General features: G+C 35.5%; 1 protein-coding gene across 1 annotated transcript; it reads right to left on the reverse strand.

Moving 5' to 3' along the window:
- Window positions 1-1,001: 1,001 nt before the first annotated feature.
- GABRA6 (gamma-aminobutyric acid type A receptor subunit alpha6) lies at window positions 1,002-16,977 on the reverse strand. Its single transcript, XM_081301887.1, has 9 exons — window positions 16,421-16,977; window positions 16,104-16,222; window positions 15,446-15,513; window positions 13,183-13,403; window positions 13,016-13,098; window positions 12,614-12,757; window positions 12,077-12,229; window positions 10,553-10,812; window positions 1,002-2,266 (listed from the first exon to the last, which is right to left on the reverse strand). The coding sequence occupies exons 1-9, from the start codon at window positions 16,480-16,482 to the stop codon at window positions 1,991-1,993; spliced, it is 1,386 nt and encodes a 461-aa protein (XP_081158013.1). The 5' UTR covers window positions 16,483-16,977; the 3' UTR covers window positions 1,002-1,990.
- Window positions 16,978-21,552: the final 4,575 nt, after the last annotated feature.

Genomic DNA, 21,552 nt, shown 5'->3' on the forward strand with positions numbered 1-21,552 from the left:
AAGCTCTATATAATTATAACAAATTCACTTAGATAGGAAAGAATAGTTATGAAACAACATAAGTGTGCACAATGGAAGGGGCTTGGGGAGGAATTCTGTATTAGTTTCTCTAGAGAAACAGAATCAACAGGAAGTATAATTATAAAAGGGTGATCAAAGCTGAATAGTCCACAATGGCCATCTGCAGGCTGGAAAGCTGTGAGAATGAGTAGCTGTGCAGTCCAAGAGGCTGTAGCCCCAGAACAAGAGGGATCAAAGTTGCTACCCTAGTTTGAGACAAAAGGCTTCTGGAGAATCCACTTTGGAAGAGTGAAGAAGCAAGAATCTGATATCCTCAGAAATTCGTAGCAGCAATAAAGAAGCCATTCAATAAGAATTGAGCTTGCATCTGTGGCTGCTTCCTTGTTCTTCCAACTTGTATCCCATCCAAGCCATCATCCTATTGGTCAGTGGGAGGTTTTCTATTTCAGTTGGCTATCCCACATGCCAATCATTTCTAGACACACCCTCATCAATGCATCCTTAAACCTCTTAATCCTTGACCTCTTAATCTGATCAATTTGACAATTCAAATTGACCATTACAGATCCAATACAGTTTCTTTGTTCTATAAATAAGAACAGAGCTGCATCTCCCAGAGACTTAAGATACTTAGTTAAGGAGCTAAATGATGGAGAATTGGGGTGGAAATCTCAGTCTCTTTACCTTAGCCAAGGGATATTTCAATTCAGATTGAAGTTGTTTGGGCATTTTTACATTTTCCTAGATAGTGGCTAGAGAGTTCTGAGTTCTGGGTGACTGCAACAATGTCTAAGACCCAGGGTTTCTAATGAAGTTTTTATCCATTTGGACAAACCACATTCCATGCTTTCTCTTACTCCTAACTCTTGTTTCCCTGTATAGTTCAATGTAAGAGAAACAGAGGAAGCATCAGGAAGAACTAAACTAATAGAAAGAGGAGTGTAGTCTCATCCATTTTTCATTGTTGATAGAAGAGGAGGAAAAGAAGAATTAACTATTTAAACGTGGACACCAGTCTTTACCCAGTGGAGCTACTGGGCCTGTCTCTTATACCTCTATTTCTTACAATCACCAGGGACACTATGCCTGGCATGAAAGTAACCAGGTAGCCAGTACGTCATTCAGTACCTAGGGAAACTGTTATCCCTAGTTTATGAAACAGATCTAAAGAACCAAGTTCATTCATATTTTATTTAGTGTTATACTTAAAAAAGGTGGAAATTACAAGTGGTAACTATAGCCATAATATAGAGAGCTTCCTTAAAATCTAAGATTTTCCACAACTGCATGGAATTCTGGTAAGCACATTAATTTAAAGTAGAATTTAATGGGATAAAACAACACAGTATAGCAGTAAAACTAAAGCTATGTACAAATGTATACATAATTTATGATTGATATATAATTTATATGTATACAATACCACACTTTACCGAGGTAAAAGAGCACAGCAAGGTTAAAAACAAATGCCTAAATTCAATATAAGCTTTACAATGCCACCAAAAGGAATTTTGCTAGCATAAAGGCCTCCAACATGCTGGTATAAACCTACTGATGTATATTTAGACTGCATATTTATTTTACACTTGTGTAAACTAAGCCAAAAAGCATATTTAAGGCAACCTTTGAAAGTGTCAGTATTTCTCATATTGTTACCTTGTTATTTGCAGTGACCATTAAAGTACTGAATGATGAAGTACATTCATCATGAATCCACTTTATCCTCTTATAAAAACTCTATTTAAGGTATGGAAACATTACATTTTTCAGCCATCTCCCACTTACAATTTTGACTGGTAACATTATTGCTTTGGGCTCCATACATGCTTAGTCAAAGCTATGAGTTACAGATTTTCAATCTTGATTTCATATCAGAAAAGCATCTACACAAGGCTCAATGCTATTGTGATTTTTTTTTTAAATACAGAAAATAGGAAGTTATATAGAGTTATATTTTCCTGGCCACAAGCTATTCGACCCTGCTACTCACTTCCATTGTATCTTTGGAAAGATAAACTATCCAGTAGACAAGATTGAATCCTGCAAATGCAACTGGGAAAAGAATTCGAGAATACTGGTCTATCTTACTGGTGCCCCCAAAGGTTGGTGAGAGTGGTGGTGGGGTGACAGGTGTTGGCTGTAGGATGGGTGTGCTGGTAAGGACTTTGTTCCCCTTGGTGGATGGAACTATTGGCAAAGTCAGCGAGGTGACTCTTTTTTTCAGATGGTACTTGGAATCAGAATGCTGTGGAAGAAATCACAGAGATATTCATACTAGGTAAAAGAACAGAGGTCACTTTAATCTCTCATTTTTTCACCATTGGCAAATATTATTGATTACGTACTTTGTAAGGTAAAATATCAACAAACCCTTAGTATTATTTTATCCTGCTACTTTCCCAGGAAAGTGTGAAAGCACCTGTTTAAAAAAATAACTTGCTTCAATCTGACATTCTAAAATTGAATGCATCAACAGTTGATACCGAGCATATTCTATGTTGCAGAAAATACACAGACTGTCACACCTTTAGGAAAACTTGAGCCAGCTGCAAGGTAAGCAAAGGCCACTAAGGAAATGGATGTAAACAATGGTGTGTGTGTGTGTGTGTGTGTGTGTGTGTGTGTGTGTGTGTGTGTGTTGGATTCCAAATTACTTAATTCAGGGAAACCAGAGTGCAGGTCACTTGCACCTTCTGGACATAGACCACCCCCCTCCCCCCGCCCATCCGCAAGTTCACTTGCTTGTGAGTTTGAACCAGATGAAAGATAAGAAGAAAAATTAAGAAATGTAAGAAGAATTAGTATGGCATGGCTGGTGACCAAGTACAAAGCCTTCAGCTGACTGAGAAAATGAAGGCTTTGACAGAGATCTGCCTCTTCACTAGAAGCACTATACTAAAAGCTTTCTTCTTCTCACTCAAAAATTCTCTACTGGGTCCCCTCCATATTGACTTCATATTTGTTGCATGTTCTTTTCAACCATTAGATGTTTTGTTCTACTGAAATTGCAAAGCAATCAACTTCTGTCTTGAAAGAAATGTTTACCACATTCAATGACGGTTGAGAAGCTAGGTCCAGTCAGGTGAGATGCCCTGTCTGTGATTACCCGGCTAGCAAAAAAGCTCACTGGTCAATTTCAATGCTTCTTTCATCTCAACAGTTTCTTTTTGAGCCTATTTCACAGACTTTAGATTCTGTCTTATTTATATTTCTTTCATAGTGCTGGATCTAGGGTGCTTTCCTCTGATTCCTATTGTTTCTTGTCTACATCCTGTAACAATCGCTCTCCTTCAGGCAAGGTTGTCTTGCTGGGTCTCTACCTTCAAAAGCTTGCTGTACATTACCACTGACCTTGCAAAATGGCCTTGTTTCCTCTCTGGCAGCAAAATCACTACTTTGCTGCCTGGCAGGGCATCCTCCTCACATGGGCTGACTCCCGTGGCTTCAGCCAGCAACCCTGAGGCAGCAGGATGAGGTAGCCACCTCCCCTGTGTGGGCTGAGCCACAGGACAAAACAACCTGCCGATGTGGTGACATTTGGGCTGCAGGAATAACAACCTCAAGAATCTCTTCTTTCTATTTTTCCTCCTGAATTTTGCTTTTGATTTGCCATGCAAGTTTCTGAGTATCTAAATAATAGTGGTCATCATACAGAACTCAAGCCCAATGTGACTTTAGAAACTATGGAAAAATCTGCTTCTTCATCCAAAGCATAAGAAAAAAAGAAAGAAAAATCTGTGTACTCACAGGTGATTTGACAATTTCAAGCAAGGACTATCTTATCTATTGACCTGGTATTGCAGTAGGCCATTTGGACAAAACTCAATAAATCATGGTTCTTGGAGGTAGAACAGGGTTTAAAATAAAGGAAAACCTTGTCTGCTGATCTTGGACAGGAAATAAGTGGAAATTTTTATTTAAAATGTGTGATATCAGAGGAATAAATCTCCAGGGTCACCAGACTCTTTGCCTCATAAGAGTTTTCTATCATGTTTCTTGGACTCTAACTTTATTTTTCAATCATTAAATATGCTATTAATATATTGTCCACCTGAAAAATAAAAATGCATTACTGGTTCATCCTCCATAAAGACCTACTCTGGTCCCACACATAGGGAACACTGAAATACCTTCCCCTAGGAAAAGTCCTAAAGATCATGATGGCACAGGAAGAGAGCAAACCTTGAGAGTGGATTTTCTTTCCAGGCTTGTCTTGACCTTTATTAGCACACATTACCTGATTGAAACTTGTCTTTGTTTTACACAGAGGAAAGCAGGCATGCCACTTCAATGGAATAAAAAGTGACTATAAAACATCATTTACCATAAAAATGAAAGTCACTGTTATTTTCTTCTTCGAACTTAGGGTGTGGGGTGGTAGAGCTGCTTCTGAATATCTTGGCATTGTCACATTGTCACAGAAGACTTAATGAGGATTGCCAAATATCACTGGTCCAGAGATAAAAGGCTTCATTCACAACCAAACACCATGAAAAATTTCAGTAAAATGGCATTAGCCTGGAATTAAGGGTCCCATAGAATAGGATTACTCTCTTCCTCATTACTGTCCCCAATAATCTCTGTAGAGAGTTGCCTAGGAGTGAGGGGAACAGGGGAGGTGGAAATCTTCAGATTACAGTTCTCTATCTGCTTCTCACTTGTGTATGACTTAGACATGTCATATATATCAGAGATTCTGATTTTCCCTAAGCTTCAAGATCTCATCTTCAAAGTTAGGGATAATTACTACTTTCCTCACAAACTTATTCTTATTTTTAGAATTTAAGCAAAATGAATCTCTCTCTCTCTCTCTCTCTCTCTCTCTCTCTCTCTCTCTCTCTCTCTCTCTCTCTCTCCCCTCTCTCACACACACACAAGCAAATTTGCACAGCAAATCTTAGTTATAGCTATTTTTCAATTATCCCCCCAAATATGTCTGATTATTATTCTTACCATTCATTTATCTTTGCTTGATTTCCTCTTGCCTAGAGTAGTGTGCACCTACCATCCCATCTCTATCTTTCCTCCACATCTTTTGATATCAAGCTTATGTGCCAACTGATATTACGGAGTATGTGTTGGCTTTATACACTTTTGTGCCTTCTTAGCTATTACAACTAGTGTGACTATTACAACATTTTCTCTTCTAAGTATAATTCTTCTGTTGTGGCTTATCACCCTTTCTATTGTAATGTTTCCTTGATAATATAAGATATCTTGTTCCATGCATGATCCCTACAGAGCCTAGAACATAAAATAGTTTAATAAACTTATGCTCAATCAACGAATGAATAAAAATCTAAATATTTTTCAAGATTTGTTAGAGAAGGCAGGAAAACAGAAAAAAAACAAAGTTTTATAACATTGTATTTAAATTTTTTTTGATATTACATCCTATCATAGCTACCATTTCTAAAGGCTTACTGTTGACTAGCATTACAAGGTAATTTGCTTGCATCATTTGGCTTATTCCTTGACGACATCTTTAATGTCATTATATTCACTATAATGGAAGCTACAGCAGGAAGCTTACACAGGCAATAAGTGGCAAGGCCCGGATTCAGTTTTTCTCAGGTACCAAAGATCACATTGTTAGAAATTCTTATGCTATTCATTCCCAGTTTAGGCATGATTTCTCAAACTCACAACTACAGGGATTTGGGTGGATAATTCTCATTGGGACAAACTGTCCTATGCATCCTGGGATGTTGATCAGCTTTCCTTACCTCCTCTGATGAGATACTAGTAGCACCCTCCACCCTGAATTGCAACAACCATGAATGCCTCCAGACATTGCCTAATGTCCTGTGGGGAGACGGATCCCCTTCAATAATCACTAATTTGGAGTCACCATTGTCTCACTGCCCAGCAGCAATGGGAGTGGGGTTGGATTTTTAGCAGGCAGCAAATATGATATGCAAAAGGAAATGCAAGAGTCCTGGCCACTTGACACACTTAGTAATCGATACTGGATCATTGGGAATTGGCAGCCTGAGAAAACTGGACACCAATTTAGAAAAAAAATGCATTGAATTTCTAAAAAGAAAGCCAACCTTGCAAGCCTTTCGAGCTCCAGGCTTGTATCAGACCCGCCTACTCTACTGTAATCCCAGCAGCTTCAGTTGATGGCAAAATAGGCTTTTGTCAGAGTCCAGATGAGGGCTCAGCTTGGGGCTGTCACTGTTTTGAGTGGAACGCCTGTGGCTGTGAATTTTTCCAAGGCTCCCCTGCTGCTGAGTGCCATCCTGCTTTGGGTATTTTTAGAGCACCTCTTTGTTTTAAGTAATGTCACACTGCAAAGGTGCTCTGAGTCAAAGTGGACAATATGACAATGACTTATTTGGTCTAGGGATAAGGCATTAAGAGAATATTTTTGAGCAATTTCAAGTCTAATATTTTAAAAGGGAGAGCACAATGGGTAGCCTTTTACTATATACATATTCTAACTAGGACTGCACTACTGAATGGGCAAACTAACTGTTTATAGAACAAGCATGTAGAGGCACAAAAAAAATCAGAGAGACTATGCTTTGAGAACAGTATTTGAGATTATTTTAAAACCATCATATCAATCATTATGGAAAAAAAAATCGGAACTCTGCTTGTATTTACATTACAGCTAACAGAGTTGAGAGCAGAGATAGCTCTAGAATTTCTACAGTGAAGCAGCAGGGGTGCTAGGGGAAACCCAACTCCAGAAAGAAGTATTGGGTGGGAATTTGATTGGACATATGAAAAACAGCTAACACTCCTTACATCCCTGATCATCTTGTCCACCCCACTCTCCCCATCAATCATAGAGTGGTATAACCATAGAGAGAGGGCACTGTGATTTTTCTGATCCTTAAAGCCAGATGTCTTAATTTAATCCTTACTTCTATGGAGTAATGACAGTATTCAAAGAAATCTTGGCAAAATCTGGATGAGGGAAAGATGAGCTTTTGGCATTCTAAAACCTTCACATCTTTCTATGTAAGCTTAGAAATGGACCACACACAGCCCCACCTTGAAGAGGAGGCAGGAAGGACATAGGTCTTATTTCCCTCTCTATACTTAAGTTTTTTAGCAGCTGGCTTAGTGCTTCTGTAACAGAGCCAGGTTCACCTTTCTCTTCTCAGCTTAGACTTCACTCCTCCAGAAATGGAGACCCCCCTCCAAACTGAGACACTCACATGGTTCTTCATCCTGTCCTACATCACTGACCATAGCCTTTATCACAATTATAAAGCCTTGTTAATTGGTTTCTTCCAGAGTTGTCCCTCTTCCTGTTGTACAAGAAGCTCCATGAGGATGTCACTCAGCATTCAACAAAGGACTTGGCATGTGAAAGCACTTAACAAACAATTGAACAGCATGAATTATTGAATGGATACTTAAGTACTCAACAAATGGGTGCCCAATGGGAACAAAAGAAAATGAATGAACAATATAAGCAGTAAAATGTAGTCATTTTCCTGGCTAGTGAATTTTAATCCATTTTGTGTGCAGATAATGAACAAAAAGTTTCATGCCCCTTGTAGAGACAACATGCCAAATCAGGAGTAATGACAACACTCAAGGAGAAGGTTGATGGGGTAGGGACAATTCATTCTTAGGAACACAGCCATGATAACTTAGACCTTTAAATTAATAAAGAAACCAGCCAGCTGTGCCAAAGGAGGTCAAGAACTGAGCTTTGTCTGCCTGGAGTACAGGAATACCCCAGACACAACAGAGGTTCTGAAACCACAAAGTCAGGAATGACTGCAATGTCTAGATAGCACACCAAATAAAAATGGCAACCATATAAACAGGAGAAAGGTTGCTGAAGTTTCTTCTCAAAATCTACAAAGTTAAATTTCCAATTCCAAATGCCTTAAAAGCAAAACATATGATGAGTGTTCTAGCATTCTTTGTTTGTTTTGTTTTGTTGGGTTTTTTGTTTTGTTATGTTTTGTTTTGTTTTTTGTTTTTTTAGTTTGAGAACTACCTTTTTAATACCTGAATTCTTTTTAATTATTATCTTAAATTTCAAAGTCAAAATCAAAGTGACAAGGTAATAAACTTTTACCTACATCCATGCTTAGTTTCCTATGAAGTGAACATATTTAAAATATGCAACATAGAATCACACGAAATACCCAAATATCAACTTCACCACATTAGTTTGCTATTTCAATGTCCAACTTACTCAAATAATGATGTTTTGATTACAACTGAATGGGCATTTTTAAATGTCATGGTATTTTCAAGGAAAAAAAATGACTTTGCAATCATAATATACTATTGTTTAATAAAAATTGCAAATATGAAATTTGTATTTGTCCCCCCCCCACTGTATAAGACAACCTGCCAAGTTTTCATGTGAACAAAATGAAAAAATCCTGCATGATCACTTTTATTTATTTTGATATGTTCAAAGTTTGCATTGTTAGCTTTTGTTTTTAATTTCTACATTTTAGCCTTTTGTAAACAAAATTCTCCTATTCATTGTTTAAAAATATTATAAATGGAACTAGGTTCAGAAATACAATTTTTCATAAGAAAAAATGGCAACTTGCAAGAAAAAGTACTTTAAGGTGATTTAAATGCAATTTTTTATTCCAGTTTCCCCAAAGACCTGCTCATTATATGTTACTATTTTAGGATTGTAGGAGATAGTTTATATGAAAACCTGAGATCTTAGATTCTATCTTATTAATAAATTATACGTTTAAAATAATAGCCTGAGGAGGTGATTACTGTTCTCTCCAAAGATTTAAAATCATATTCCTCTAGTACAAGAAATTTCAAAGAAAGTAAAGATAAAGATTACTTTTAATTTTAATATCTGACCACTGAGTATATTCAAAATCATTCCAGTTGCTTTTACCCTATTTTTATTTAATTTCTCTTTTTATTTTACTCTATGTCTCAAATAACTTTTTAAATTGAATTCTGACAAATAATTTATTTCCCAGTACGTGTGAAGATAATATATGAGCTTTAGACAATATTTGTAGATTATATAACTCTATGCATACAGATAGCTTATAATAGAATTAATTAAATTTAAAAACCTAAAATCATTTCCAAATGTATCATTCATATATACTCTCAAATATATGGAAATATACTTATATCAAAGAAAGAATTTGGGGAATGACCTCACCTATATTCTCAAAATGTTTTATCCCCTGTGTGTATTCTGGTATATCTGAGTCCTTAAGAAATTGTGGGAAAAAGAAGGCTTCACTCTACATAATCTTATTAACATCAGGAGTTCTAGAATCAATTCTAGGTAGTTTTTCTACCCAGTAGTAAATAATAATTTTCTTTTTGGAGATCCTGTTTTCTCATTTGTAAAAGAAGGTAATTACACTGGGTCACTATATGACAAAAGTTTTCATTCTTTTTTTTTTTTTTTTGCCAAGGCTGAGTCAAGAAAAATAATGTATCAACTATATATCTCTACTTATTATAAGGCTGGTCTCTCATTTCCTAGAGAAAATGTAAATTCTTAAATAAACTTCTTCATTTATCTAAGTGAAAAAGATCAATTAAAACAAATATCACATTTTTAGTCAAGAAATTTCTCAGAGAGAAAAGCCATGCATAGCTTTATAATTTTGATCACAAAGATAAAATAAAGATGAATGAGCTATACATGGTTTTGAGATTTAGAAATGCTTGCTAAAATTCATCAATTAAAAAAAATCCCAAGTTCAAAGTGTCTGCATTACTCAATCTCATTAGCAAAAATTATCTCTTTCCTAAGAGTTACTCTTTGGAGTTCATATTAAAACAAATTCATATTTGTCAATCAATTTTCAAATGCATTTTTAAAAGGGTGTCCAGCTTAATTATGTAAGAATTCACTCATCTATGAAACAGATAAGTAGGAGTAGATATATGGCCCTTTAAATATAAATGCTATCCTTTGTTTCCTGTTCAAATACCTGTGGGGACCAGGGCTTGACCACAGCAAATTTAATGTAAATTTATGAGCATTTCTCACTGGTTATAAAACTTTGAACATAAACTCATTGGGGTGCATGTATCTAATATACAAATATAAATATGAGAATATTTTAATGTGAATCAAATATTTGGACTATGATTAGTTCAGAGAATCTATTATTCACCATTCACATCTTGTCCTCATGAACTAAAACAGCAAACAGATTTCTAACAAAAATAGTCCATTCCAAAAGGGTTCCTGTTCCTTTCCTTCAGAATCTCATTAGGATATATATATATATATAACACCTGTTCAAAGGAAACATCTAAAGGCTAAGAAGAATTTTCTGGTCTCCTTTGAGAGCATGGAATCTGCCAGAATAAGTAAAGATGATGAAAGAAGGATGTGAAAGTTTGGAGCAAAGATAAATGAAGGATTGTTCCTTCGAATTTTTTTTTTTCTGCGATGTTAGAAGTGAAATTGGCCTTGCTCTTGGAACTAGAGTTATGCAACTTTTAACTATGTAGCTTGTTATTTTGGACTGTTTATTGTATGTAATCACTATTTGGGCTGCCTTTTTCTAAGTAGTGGGTAACATTAGAAAACAATTACCACAACAATCTCTGCTTCCAAGGGTTCTGCTGCCTTTGATATTGTCACTGGAGATTGAGCTGCAAGCTGTGCCTTCCTTTTGGCCTTCTGTGACTGTAGGTTGGTGAAGTAGTTGACAGCTGCAAACTCAATGAGAGCAGAAAAGACGAAAGCAAAGCACACAGCTATGAACCAATCCATGGCAGTTGCATATGATACCTTGGGCAAGGAGTGCCTAGCACTGATGCTTAAAGTGGTCATCGTTAAAACAGTAGTGATACCTAAAATGAGAAAAAAAAGAAAGAGAGAAATTCAGTATTAGCATCAGGAAGCCTATAGCGGGATCAATTGAGAAGATGTTGGTAGGTAGAGTAGTAAACACTCTGTCACTGCAGTGTAATGTTTGCTACCTGATTGCATTAACATTGTTCATAATTATTATCATAGGTGCTATCATTTTTGTATCATTCAAATTTGTGCAGTGACTTATACAATGTAGTTCCTCAAAGAGTTGTTCAACTGTATTTATTTAACTATTGTAAAATTTAAGTCATGAATCATTCTTAGTTTTTTAATTCATGAGAAAACAATATATTATTATCACTTAAGTAAAAAGAATCTTAAATTTTGGGTAAATTTTTGTAGCTGAAACATCTTTCATTACAATTGAGAAATCTACTAGGTTTGAGTATTAATATAATTAAGTTATATCCAATTTAAAAAAAATTCTTAGGGTAAAACATCTACTTACAAAAAATAAATTTCCTCATTCATCTGCTACCAGTTTTCCTACTTGAACTTCAGACTTGGGTAATTTATAGAATTAGGAGATGTGTGATATTGATGGTCAATATCATTATACAGATATACTTTTGTAATTTGTAATTTAGTATACTAAATCAAAGGACTCAGGATTTATTGGAGATTTCAGTTCAACTCAAGTATTTTGTATATACTACTAAATTTCTGGTCATGAAAATCTACAAAAGGATGGATTTCATTGCTAATAATATTCTTAGTTATAGCTTTTTCTTATTATTTTGTTTCATTCCATCAGAACTAGTAGTGGTTTTATAACACATAAATGTGAGTAAACGTTTGGGTTGAACCATAAGAAATAGGTGACATTGGAGACCTGCAGAATGCCAATTTAATATGATTCGACCTAGTAAAAGTCAGTTACAATTTCTGTATGAGTAGTTTCAGTATCTTAGTTTTTTTGTTTTCCTAGATTTACATGTCAGTTTTACCTGTCTGCTTTTCCTTCTTTACAAAAAAGCAAATCAAAATTAAAAATTACTAAATAGGGCACATGAAAGTCATAGGAAACCAGCCAGAATTCTTGCTGAGACAATATTTTTGTTGATTCACTACATATCTTGCAGAAAGATGAGTGTCATTTTACAAATATACCTGTCTGGATGAGATAGGAGTCTATTTCCTTTGTGGACTGAATAGGGGTCCTGATGTGAATATTCACTGAAAACACACAAGCAATGAGAGGTGGAGGATAAATGGAGATGCAGCACAAAGTGCAAAGCATACCAAAGACAGTTCTTGCTGGTACTGACTCCTTATTAATCCAGAAAGACACCTGGGAAAGAATGACTGTCATAATGCAGGGAGTGTATATCTGTATCATGAAGTAGCCCATCTTCCTTTGCAAGTGGAAATAAACCGTCATTATTACGTATTCACCTGTTGGAAGACACGTACATCAGTATTATTGCTCTTGACAGTCTGTAAAAGGAATGCAGGTGAATATCAATCATACAAGATTTAAATTAGCTTGGGCTAGAAGAAAACAAAGACGTTTTCCAGCTCATGAAAGGCTACTTGCTCAGCAGCTGATAGAGCAAAGAGACACATCAGGTCATTGTTTTTGTTGGAGTTCTAAAGACTCATTCGAAGATTATATAAATCTTTAAGTACGTCTGGTTGCAAAATTAATTTTGAAGACAACACTCATCACTTCAAAACAACAAGTTTAGCTGAAAATGGCTAATGCAGAGGAAAAAAAATAAATATTTGATTTGAAAATGTACACTGGGGTCCCCTTACAGACAGTATTCAAATTTTTACCTGTGTTAGATTTAATTGTTTCACTAGACACTGTTTGTCCAATCAAATCATACTGCAAGAGACTAGAAGATTCTTCTGGGACTTCTACTGAGTAAAGTGGTCCTTTTTTCCATGTATATATGATTTCACTTTTGGGGTAAGCATCTGAATTTGAAAAAAAATTAAACATAGCAGTGAATATGACTAGCTGTCTTTTTTTCCATTCAAATTAGAATTGTCTTTAGAAAAAAGGAAATGCAAGATAAATTTATTTTTTTAATCATGATGACTAACATCTCTGTGAGATTGACAATAAGAGTGTCAAAGTATTCTTTCTCTTGTGTTTCCCTGTCTCTGACTAGAATCATATAATTGAATATTTTGAATGCATTATTTGATGTTCAGAAGCTTTTTGTAACTTACAACTCCCAAACTTGAGTGGACAAGCATGCCCATCCATAGGAAAGTTAACCAGCCTCATGGGACAGTCAGCATTGATGGTAAGCCTAGGGACATTGAAACAAATGGTTCTAAGTTAGTATCATGGGCAAGTCAATTCAGTAGAGGAAATAGAATTAGAGAAACCTCACCTCATGGTGTAGAGAATTGTTCCATTTTGCATTATTCTGAAGAGTTTATTAGGGGTCGTCATGTTGTGAGCAATTGACTTTTTGCCATTCCTGAAAAAAGTGTCAGGTGTCCAGATTTTACTGACCATCAGATTATTTAAACTCAGAATCTCAGTAGGGCCCCCGAACTTCAACCTCTCATCGGTCCAGGTCTGGCGGAAGAAAACATCCATTGTATACTCCTAGGAGAGAATACAATATTCACACGGAATGGAGATATGGTTTATTAAAAGTAATTCACTCACTGGCTTATAAAACTAATTCTAAAATTAAGCAATAAAGCAACACTTTATGACAATAACTTCTCAGTAAAGCGAAATAATAATTTAATAACTAATGATTTTATAATCAATACATAATTGATTATGATAATAAATGAATAATTTATCATTAATGAATAATGATTTTTGGCCAATCATCATTTTTCTCAAATGCAGAACTGATATGCTGTATTGGGCAAACCTCCTTCTCCCCAAACCCTGGCTATTCTCACCTTTCTCTCTGTATCCGTTCAGTAATTTATCTTCCCACCTATGAACCTATGTATACCTCCCTACTCAATTTAGAAGAAAAACACATGAAAATATTTATAGTCCAGGTTGTTTGCAGACCTTCTTACCATCAATTAGTCTAACCCTCTGCTCAGTACTTCATTCACCTGCAAAAGAGTCTCAGAGCATTACAGTAACATTCAACAAATTCCCAGGAATAAACCTTACTGATGAACATGTTATGGTCACACATCATAACTATTTTATATTTTTGTCAGAGAACAGACAAGTAAATGTTTCCATGATTATTCCAAACAGAGAATCATTTAAGTCTGAATGTAAATATTATAAATATAAATAAGAGTTTCAACTTTTGATTTTCATGAAATAACATCAAAAATTTTAAGAATTTTGATCAGGTTACTGCTATTGACAATAAATTGTAATTATACAAAAGGAATGTCAATAAATGTTTTTGCCTGTTATAAATTCCTTTATGATACTTATTAGTACTGGTAGTAATTTTGTTTCTAAAATATAACACACAATATAGTCATACAATAATTATCTGAGCTACATTAGCTTGGATACAAATCCACTTTACCAATCCACTTTAAAGGAGACATATGTTTAAGATAAAATTCTAAGTATACCCAGAATTAAGTGATTCTGGGTATACTTAGCTGTTGAACTACTGGTTGTTTCTTGGGGTGAGTCAGTATTTGAATGAATCATATAATACAAAAATAATCAGTATTCTGAGTTATGGTGACTTTCCTTTCTCCTCACGTTACAGAATATTTATCTCTTCATAAAGCTCTCCCTTGTTCTCTACCCATATCCCTTGTTTTCTTTCTTCTTTCTTTCTCCTTTTTTTCTTCCCTCCTTTATTCCTTTCTTTTATCTTTCTTTCATCTTTTTCCCCCTTTTCTTCTTTTCTTTCTCAATTCAAATGGCAAAAAGATAAAAAAACACCATTAACTATTTATCCAGAATTATATTTCCCTAATAAAATCAAATGGCACAGCTATTTAAAGATAGTTATGTGTGTTTCCATATTAGTATTTGTATTTTAATTTAAAAGAAAAGAATGCTACCTGAGAACTGTGAAAGGATGTCATGGTACACTTTGTTCTAGAGGACTAGCTCAGGTTTTCATCTCCACCTACTATAAATACCTTCTTACGAATCCTACAGCCATCTGTACCTGGAACAGAATCCCCAGAACACCCACTGGTCCATTGCAATGTAAAAAGGGGAATGCATGAGCTGTTCCAAGTATTCCTTTACTGTCTTAACAAACTAGACTGACAATGATGTATTGCAAAAGACAGGTATATTTTAAGTTTCATAAGTAACCTTCATATATTTTTATAGGGCATAGAATCTTTTTTTGTTTGTTTGGTTTGGTTTGGTTTAACTATTTAAACAATTGTATAAGGACTTCACAAAGGAGAAATTTTTCTCTTCATAGAAAAGAATCATTGCATGGCATGAGGAAGAAAGAGAGGATCTAATCTTTAAAAGGCCTTCAGTCCAAAATGTTTCAGCAGAACCCTCAGTGAAATGTGAAGATTAAGCAGTAATCTGCTCTAATGGCCAAGCCCTCCCAGCATGATGCACATATTGCATCGTGAATCTGGAGCCAAGCTTGGTGACCCGGTGTCATTAGTTGTGGGACTCCGCTCTCCTCTCCCAAGTAAAAATACCCAACTCAATCAGCACTCACTCACCATCTCCACATCTGACACGGGTCCAAAACTGGTAACATAAATGTCCGTTTTGACTTCAGTGACAGCACCTGGAATTAACCCAGAGAGTAGGGGCAATTATTTCCAGGCATATTAATTGAGACTGAGCTTAATAACTTCTCAAATCCCCCCTACCCATGCCCAGAGTCTGTAGTGGATCCCAGGATATTCCAATTATGGGCCACCTTGAATCTTTCAACTCTGAAACCTCACATTAGTTACATTATTTTAAATTTATTCTAGTATAATTGAGGAGATTTTAAAGAATAAAAGAGAAAGCATTGTAATAAAATAATAATGCATAAATATATACATATCTATATATTTCCATGGAGCAAATGCTAAGTAGTGCTTAACATAGAGAATTTCATTCTACATTCTCTCTATGAGGCAAACATGTTTGTACACCCACAATATAGACCAGGATTCTAAAACTTAGAGGTCAAGTAACTTCCATAAGATCACTAATTGAGGAAGGGGCAGAGATTAAATAGGAATACATGAATGGCTATCTGTGGAACCCCTATTCCTTACCACTCTGATGACCTACCCCCTTTCTGACCCCTCTAGGACTTGGAAGGGCTATAAAGAATGAAGGAAACTACAGTTGTCTGATTTAGCAAAAAATGTAGCTTCTTACCTCCAAATCCCGGCCGTAGCCGATTGTCATAGCCTTCAAGCAAGTTGTCCAGGATCCGACTGATGTTTTCTGGGTAGAAGTTGACTTCATCTTCCAGTTTACCCAGAGCATTTTCTAACCTGATGGTAAGACAATCAATGATCTACCCTTCTGGTCTCAGAGAAAATACGTTGTCAATGCTACCCTAATTCACTCCATTATAAATACATGCTACACCACCCCCTGGTTTCTTTTGCAGTTTAGTATAGAAGTCACCCGGTAGGTATATACTTTTCCTTCTCTCCAAGCTAAAAGGAAAAATAAGAAAAATATCTTACCATAGAATAATGTATAGCCAGGGCAAAAGTAACACCACCCTACGGTTCACTGAAATGCCCATTTCACCCTTCTCCTGGTTTATTCCTCCCCCTGGACCAGCTCTCCTTTGCCAATCAACTAGAGAAATCCTCCAAACCCCTCATGTCCTGCTTCCTTGCTTGGTTCCAGTCAGTAATCCAACAGATGAGGAGGTTGTCAGAAAAACTTTGAGGAGTCCCCAGGCCGTCTTTGATCTTGTTTCTGTCTTTTCACATGGAATGAGGTGGTTTGTGGTCTTAGACTATGTCCTGGAGACACCCAACCTGCTCCACCTGACTCAGTTGGGAAATGAAGCCTCTGAAGGGACAGTGCACGGTCGGAGAGCAGTGACAATAATCGAATAAGGCATTAGGGGAGATTAGAAGGAAGAAATCCACTGCTAGTTTTGGCATGGAATTAGCAGGGCCTGTGAGGAAATCTGGAAGGCAGTGGCATCTTGCTGATTGAGATTATGTTCCAATGGGCTCAGCATTTATTATTTCTATGGTTCACAGAAGGATTCCTGCATAGCTCTTACTGCTTGAAGAGTTGAACAATATTGGAACGCTCCTGGATTCTCTTTCTGAATTTTATCTGCCTTATGGGAGGCAGACACACCCTTCCATTGTATTTAAAAATAACCCCTCACTATTCATTTACCAGCACTTATAGCATACCAGAACAATTTCATCTTACTCTATTTTTTTTCTAAGTACATTGCAGATTCTCCTCTTTTTTTCAAGCTAACTCTTAAATGTGCTCTACTGCTATCCTTAGGAACGTGGTCATAAAAACTGTCTATAGAAGACAATGTCTGAGAAATGGCTGGTTAAGTTTTCCCATGGAAAAAAAAATATTACAAGAATAAACATACATAGGCATGGTAAATGATGATGTTGCTGCCCCTATTTTATAAAGATTGCTTAAGTCAAAAGGAACATGCCTGAATTCGAGAAATAGCTTTCTCTATTAGTTTTGATAGGAGGAAGTTTTAGTTATAAGAATTCCCCTTAAACCTTAATGTTTTAATATTTAAAGTGAAAAAATAAAAATTATAATAAATAAAAATAATTATAATATAGTAAATATGGTTAAGATAATATAATTAAAAAGCATAATAAAAACATTGTGAAAATTCAGGAACATAAGATCAAAAATCAAGTGATTCAGTTCAGCATTGTCCTACCAATTTCATGATTTCATTTCATGATTTCATGATCTAAAATTCTGCAAAGCCTTTGTAACTACACAGACATGTAGCATACTCTTAAAAATCATACATGAAGGCAATACATGAATCATTTCAATAAATAAAATATAGACAAAAAGAAACAAGTTAAAACAGAAACAGAACAAGATTTCCTATGATTTTAAGATTGCTAAAGCTTGTGGTTAAATGGAGTTTTCTGGTTACCCATCACAAATCTGAATTCCTTCCAACATCCCTGGCAAGTGATTTTCAGCATCTGTTTCCTCATATTGTTTTACTTATGCTGTAAGAAAACCTGTAACCTGGTCCTAGCCCTCATTTTTGATGCCATATAAAACAGATCCTCAGGGAAAGCCCACATGGCCATCATTAAACAAAGATGACCACTGTGTTCTCTCTGATTTAAGCTAGGCTCTCCTAAAAGCCCCTGCTCACTACAAAATTGAGTTTCCACATCTCTCCTCATCCTTCTCATTCTCTGCTGACCACAGTACGTGTTTTTCACTCACAATGATTGTACTGTTACTTTAAATCCCCAAATTTCTGGTATACGTGATGCTGTTAAATAATACAGTGTCCATTTTCACTACAATTTGTTTTTTATTCAGGCATGGGCACCAGTATTTAAATGGTACTTCATTAGATTTGTATCATTTATATCAAAATATTTACTATCCATCTTATTGCGTGAAGAGTTGAACAATATTGGAACACTCCTGGATTCTCTTTCTGATTTTTATCTGCCTTATGGGCAGCAGACACACCCTTCCTTTGTATTTAAAAATAACCCCACACTATTCATTTACCAGCATGTACAGCACACCAGAACAATTTCATCTTCCTTTACATATTTTTTTCTAAGTACATCACAGATTCTGCTCTTTTATCAAGCTAAATCTTAAATGTGTTCTACTGATATCTTTAGGAATTTGATCATAATATCTGTTTGTAGAAGACAATGTCTGATTCATGTGACTAGGAAGAAAGTTTAGTGAGAACTCTAGGAAAGGACTTTTTATGTAGCAAAGAATAATTGAATATAGTTACATTTGTCTCTAAAGAAAAAATACATGTATCTAGTTCTACTTTTTGTAGTTGTAGATTAACAGAATGCCTTTATTTTATTTGTTTATTTTTATGTGGTGCTAAGGATGGAATGAAGTGCCTCACACATGCTAGGCAAGTGGTTTGCCACTGAGCCCCAGCCCCAGCCCCTAATTCTATTCTTGATAGGTGTTCATTGGTAAATAATTAATGAAGAGAAAAGAAGCTCTTTTCCAATCTCAATAGGGAAAAAAGTATACTAGAGCTGGAAGAAATGATAAACTAGGTAATCCCAATTATTTCACCTCAGAGAACATCACCTTTAAATGACTTTTCTAGACCTGACCATCTTTAAGGTACTCAAGTTCTGTAATTCATATACAATAATTCTGAGGATTCAAATTATTGTATATGATAATGTCTACATGTAATGAAGTCCCTTGTTTATGCATAGATGTTCGGAATTGGGGCAGACAGGGTCTATTAGCAGCACTGCTAATTAAATTGTTCTGGTGTGCTGTAAGTGCTGGTAAATGAATAGTGTGGTGTTATTTTTAAATACAAAGGAAGGGTGTGTCTGCTGCCCATAAGGCAGATAAAAATCAGAAAGAGAATCCAGGATTGTTCCAATATTGTTCAACTCTTCACGCAATAAGATGGATAGTAAATATTTTTATGTAAGTGATACAAATCTACCAAAGTAACACTTAAATACTGGTGCCTGTGCTTGAATAAAAAACAATTTGTAGTAAAAAAAAGGACACTGTATTATTTAAAGGCATCACATGTATCAGAAATTTAGGGGTTTAAAGTAATGGTACAATCACTGTGAGTGGAAAACATACTGTGGTCTGCAGAGAATGAGAAGGATGAGGAGAGATGTAGAAACCCAATTTTGTAGTGAGCAGGGGCTTTTAGGAGAGCCTAGCTTAAATCAGAGAGAACACAGTGGTCATCTTTGTTTAATGGTGGCCATGTGGGCTTTCCCTGAAGATCTGTTTAATATGGCATCAAAGGTGAGGTTATTGTCCTATGGAACTAGTAAGAAAAGAAAGTTCAAGAACCTGGCAATGGTTATGACTTTGGCGGTTGTATAGTCACTTACGTAGCATTTTGTTTACAAAAATCAAGCATCAGTGGTCTCCAATATAGGTAATGACCTTCTTCTGGCAATTTGAGAATATTTATTCCTCACTTGTCCATATCTCAGCTGTTTCTCCAAAATATGTACTTTAAAAAAAATCACCTTGGATATTAACTTTCTTGCTTTTTTATTTTTTATTTTATTTTATTTAGTTGTAGATGGACACAATACCTTTATTTATTTATCTTTATGTGGTGCTGAGGATCCACTCCAGTGCCTCATCCATGCTAGGTGAGTGCACTACCACTGAGCCACAACCCCAGCCCCACTTTTTTGTTTTTTCAAATGTTCATTAAGATGTCTAAAACTAATGTACTTCCCAACAATACTGCTATTAATATGCTGGACTTTGTAGAAGGACAATGTGCGGGGAAAAAAATTTCTCCCCTCTGTGTCTTGTATTTTAATTCTTTGTGCCACTGTCACTAATACAGCTTTGTCTATACACAATGCCTTATCAAGGATTCAGGGAAAGCTGCAGGAATTATTGCACAGAAAGAACAACCATGTCACCATTCACTAAATAGAATGTTTCATAAAAGAACCAATAAATACACAGATATATGCCTACATGCATACATAAACAAACAAAATATTCAAGGTAGATACAGAATTACCGCTTGGACAACACATACTTCCATTTTCTCACTGCCAATCTCAACTGATTAAAAACAAACAAACAAAAAAAAATCATTGGAATTGTGTTTTACACAAAAATTGTGTTTATTCCACAACTTGGTCAGTGTATATACTGGTACTCAGTGTATAGAAACCAGGCATGCTGTTAAATATCTCGCAGTGCATGGAACAGACCCCATGAAAAATAATTATCTGGCCCAAACCAGCAGTGGTACTAAGGTTGAGAAACATGACTGCAGCAAATTACTCCTCAAAATCTAGCAAAATGGGTGGTTTAGCCTCTCAAGTGCAACCACACCAAAGTTTCTTACCAGTTTGGTATCCTTCAAAGTTTTATTTTCACCCTGTAATATACTGAGAATAGTTACTTACCCACATGTTCATACATTTACGTATTTCTAAGACAGATAAAATAGCATGCACACACTATGAAGAGAGATCAAGCGAGAAACACATTGAAAGAGTATATTTTCACATGTATAAGATAACTGCTATGTTAATATATGATAAATTAAAAGAAAATAAATAGCCATAATTGGTCATAAATCAGACATATGATATATTTACAATTTCTATTTAAAAGGCCAAGAAACACGAAAGGCAGCCATCATCAATAGTGATCAATGAAATGCAAATAAAATAAAATCATTGTAAATTTATCTCACAGTCATACATCATTAATTCTAACAGGTGGATGTTGCAGGGTTTTTCAATGCAATGTGCTATTGGCATTGGGGGGAGGACAGTTCTTCATTAGATGTAACTTTCTTACACATTTCAGGATATTTAGAATTTCTTGCTGTAGCCCACTAAATATCTCTGGTTCTATAAAAACTAAATATGCCTATTATGTTTAAAAATGCATCCTAGAGACAAGTTACTTTCTCTGCTTGAGAACCATTTTGAATGCAAAATCCTAGAGTTTTACACTTCCCAGTTTAAAGTAAAACATGCTAAAATCTCCATAGGCTAAATTCAAAGAAAGTCGTGCTATTTAAGCCCACCATATTTCTGCATATACAAACTTCATGACAGCCTTACCATAGATTGGAAAAATGAATTTCCTCAACCATCAC

Source organism: Spermophilus citellus (genome assembly GCF_964194105.1).
Source record: "Spermophilus citellus genome assembly, chromosome: 1".
Classification (NCBI taxonomy): Eukaryota; Metazoa; Chordata; class Mammalia; order Rodentia; family Sciuridae; genus Spermophilus; species Spermophilus citellus.